At 48.9% G+C, this 3,642-nt stretch overlaps 1 protein-coding gene across 3 annotated transcripts; it reads left to right on the forward strand.

Moving 5' to 3' along the window:
• The first annotated feature begins 212 nt into the window (after nt 1–212).
• On the forward strand, nt 213–2,260 carry LOC309494127 (uncharacterized protein). Of its 3 annotated transcripts, none has more exons than XM_082163341.1 (2): nt 213–1,419; nt 1,471–2,260. In XM_082163341.1, the coding sequence occupies exons 1-2, from the start codon at nt 349–351 to the stop codon at nt 2,071–2,073; spliced, it is 1,674 nt and encodes a 557-aa protein (XP_082019467.1). In that variant the 5' UTR covers nt 213–348; the 3' UTR covers nt 2,074–2,260. The 3 variants fall into 3 exon arrangements, with proteins under 3 accessions (XP_082019467.1, XP_082019466.1, XP_082019468.1); XM_082163340.1 differs by having other exon boundaries at nt 213–819; nt 853–2,260; XM_082163342.1 differs by having other exon boundaries at nt 213–819; nt 886–2,260.
• The last annotated feature ends 1,382 nt before the right edge of the window (nt 2,261–3,642 follow it).

The following is a 3,642-nucleotide window of genomic DNA, read 5'->3' on the forward strand; positions in this document are numbered from 1 at the left end:
GGTCTGTTCCCGACCGTGTCAATCAAACGCTGATTCGGCGGACCACACCTGATGAAACACTTAGTGAAACAATTCGAGGCTTCGTTTGGCCATAGTCACGTGACATAGGTGTTTTGAATCACGCTTCGGATCAGTGTTTCGAAACATCTGCGCTTCGGGATCTCGCAAAGCTTCGGAACGACTGTTTCGCGTCAGCCATCCTTACCATTTGCCTGAACTGATTGTGAGTACGGATTACCACAATAAATTAACTGCACTTGGATCTCTCTCTTTGGTGTGTGATTCGTGACAGAAGGACTCCATCAAACTCAAGATCCAGCAGTTTTTTTTTTGTTTTTGTTGTGTATCATGTCGACAAGGAGAGAACTGTTTGAGGGGACCCGGTTAGCCAAGTTTCGCGGGTCCCGTGGAGGCCGCAGTGGAGGTACTGGTCGGGAGGAATCACGACTCCACTCTCCACTCTGGCCACTCTTCAACCCTGGGTTGGTGGGGTCCAGCCCAGAGCCCCATCCGCCGCTGGTTCCGTCCAGCCCAGAGCCTTCAATGACATTAGTGGAATGTTATTCCTGGTGGGATCATCTCACCAAGCAGAGTGTTGCGTACCCGGTAGATTCCGGGAGGACAGCAGCATCCACTCCCTCGCAAGAACGGGGGAGGAGAAGGAGGAATTCCTCCGTGCCTGTGCCGGTGGTCCCAGTGCTGGTGGTCCCAGTGCCGGTGGTCCCAGTGCCGGTGGTCCCAGTACCGGTGGTCTCGAGTCCGGTGGTCCGGAAACGGCGGAGGAGGAGGAAGACTTCCTGCCTTCCCAATGGCCTGGAGGTCGTCCCGGAACAGCCCGCTGTCTCCCTGGAGGTCGTCCCGGAACAGCCCGCTGTCTCCCTGGAGGTCGTCCCCGAACAGCCCGCTGTCTCCCTGGAGGTCGTCCCAGAGCAGCCCGCTGTCGTCCTGGAGGCCGTCCCCAAGCTGCTTGCCCTGACGGCACCTCTCCAGCGTCTCGCCCTGCCGGCGCCACCCCAGCGTCTCGCCCTGCCGGCACCGATCCAGCGGCTCGCCTTGCCGGCACCACCCCAGCGCCTCGCTCTGCCAGCGCCATCCCAGTGTCTCGCCTTATCGGTTCCTCTTATACAATCTGCCGATCCAGAGACTGTTCAGGTCACGTCTGCCGAGCCTGTGTCTTCAGACAAGATGGCCGCCGCCGTGCCTGTGTCTGTTCCTGAGCCGGTGGCGTCTGTTCCTGAGCCTGAGCCGGTGGCGTCTGTTCCTGAGCCTGAGCCGGTGGCGTCTGTTCCTGAGCCTGAGGTATCTGTGTCTGAGCCGGTGGTATCTGTGTCTGAGCCGGTGGTATTTGTTCCTGAGCCGGTGGTGTCTGTTCCTGGGCCGGTGGTATCTGTTCCTGAACCGGTGGTGTCTGAGCCGGTGGTGTCTGTTCCTGAGCCGGTGGTGTCTGTTCCTGAACCGGTGGTGTCTGAGCCGGTGGTGTCTGTTCCTGAGCCGGTGGTGTCTGAGCCGGTGGTGTCTGTTCCTGAGCCGGTGCCTGTTCCCTGGCCGCCCGAGGGGTCGTCTCCGCCGTGGCCGCCCGAGGGGTCTTCACCGCCGTGGCCGCCCGAGGGGTCTTCACCGCCGTGGCCGCCCGAGGGGTCTTCACCGCCGTGGTCTGCTCCGCCCTGGTCGCCCGATGGACTGTCTGCTCCGCCCTGGCCGCCCGATGGACTGTCTGCTCCGCCCTGGCCGCCCGATAGACTGTCTGCTCCGTCTTGGCCGCCCGAAGGGTCGTCTCCGCCCTGGCCGCCCGATGGGTCATCTGCTTCGCCCTGGCCGCCGGCTAAGCCATCACTCCCTGTTCCTGTTCCCCTCCATGGACCTGGCCCCCCATCCCGCCCCCTGATCCTCCACCATTTCACCTCCCGCCTGGACTCTTGTTTTGTTTGTCTTGGAGCGTCTGGTAGCCGCTCCGTAGAGGGGGGGTTATGTCACAGTGTCTGGTTTGTGTTCCCTGGGTGTCCACTAGAGGTCCTCTTCCCGCACGGTGTCCTACACTCTTACTACATTTCCCATGATCCTGTCTGTCACTGAGTGTTCATTGTGTTCAGCTGTTTCTCGTCACCTCGTTTAGCACTTGTGTATATATACCCTGTCAGTTTCAGTGTTTGTCACGGAGTCCTTGTTTAATGTCCTCACACTTCTGCTCCTGTTTGCTGCCTGTTCGTGTTTTATGTTCTTGGATTGACTTATTGGATTTTGACCATTTGCCTGAACTGATTGTGAGTACGGATTACCCCAATAAATTAACTGCACTTGGATCTCTCTCTTTGGTGTGTGATTCGTGACACTGTTTGCCTGCCATTCTCTGCACAGCGTACGTGAAACACGCTATAGTGACGTAAGATGTCTGCGTGAACAGGCTGCGCAGTGATATGCAAACACATGTTGACTGACACAGGGAACACATGGTATCATTTCATTCAGATCGAATGTAATGATTGAACAAACATTTTATGGTCCTACGCCTCCCACAGATGATATATATGTGTAAAAATACATTTAGACTGCTTAACATAGTGATCGCTGGATATGAGGAGACTTTCTACCAACATAACAAAAAATGTTTCTGTATAGAAGGTCCTATTGGACCTTTAATACTACTACCACTAAGGAAGGATTAAATTGATCAAAAGTGACAGTAAAGACATTTATAGTGTTACAAAATATATACATTTAAAAATAAATACTGTTCTTTTGAACTTTCCATTCATCAAATAATCCTGGGGAAAAAAAGTATCACTGTTTCCACATATTAAGCAGAATTGATAATATTGAAAAAAATAAGAAATGTTTCTTCCAAATCAGCATATTAGAATGATTTCTGAAGGATCATGTAACACTGAATACTGGAGTAATGATGCTGAGAATTCAGCTTCGCATCATAGGAATAAATTAAATTTTCAAATATTTTAAATATTATTAATATTACAATACAAGTATTATTTCACAATATTAACATTTACTGTATTTTTATCAAATAAATTCAGATTTTGTGAGCATAATAGACTTCTTTCAAAAACATTAAAAAAAAATCTTACCAACCCCAAACTTTTGAACAAGTGCATATGTTAATTAAAATATTCACACATCAAATTGTGAATAGTGTAGTTACAGCATCTGCAAGTAACGGGACCATGCTAGCCATTTAAACCCTTTTATTACAACCATATGTTTTATGTTTTAGTTGTGTTAATAATCTGCACAATGTGATTTAACACATTCAATAATGTGTAATTTAACACATTCAGCATATTTTCATAACAATCATAAGCCAAGCATTCCTGTGCCTACACCATCACATGATGCGTCATGCCAAAACAGCTTGAGGCTGTCTGCACTGGAAACATTAAATAAGCACAACATCTCGGAATATTAATTAACTCAAAGCTGAACCTAAAACCTACAGTAAAATAAATAACTCTAACCCTACATAATTTTCCAGGAATTCAGTTGGCATACAAAATAATTTTACATACAAATGTTAATACTAATACAACTACACACATATGGTGTTTAATAATGTTTAATAATGTTTTAACTCAGCAAGACTGCATTTATTTGATCAAAATTATGTTCAAAGTGGTAATTTACTCAAATATT

Source organism: Leuciscus leuciscus (genome assembly GCF_965113295.1).
Source record: "Leuciscus leuciscus genome assembly, chromosome: 3".
Taxonomy (NCBI): domain Eukaryota; kingdom Metazoa; phylum Chordata; class Actinopteri; order Cypriniformes; family Leuciscidae; genus Leuciscus; species Leuciscus leuciscus.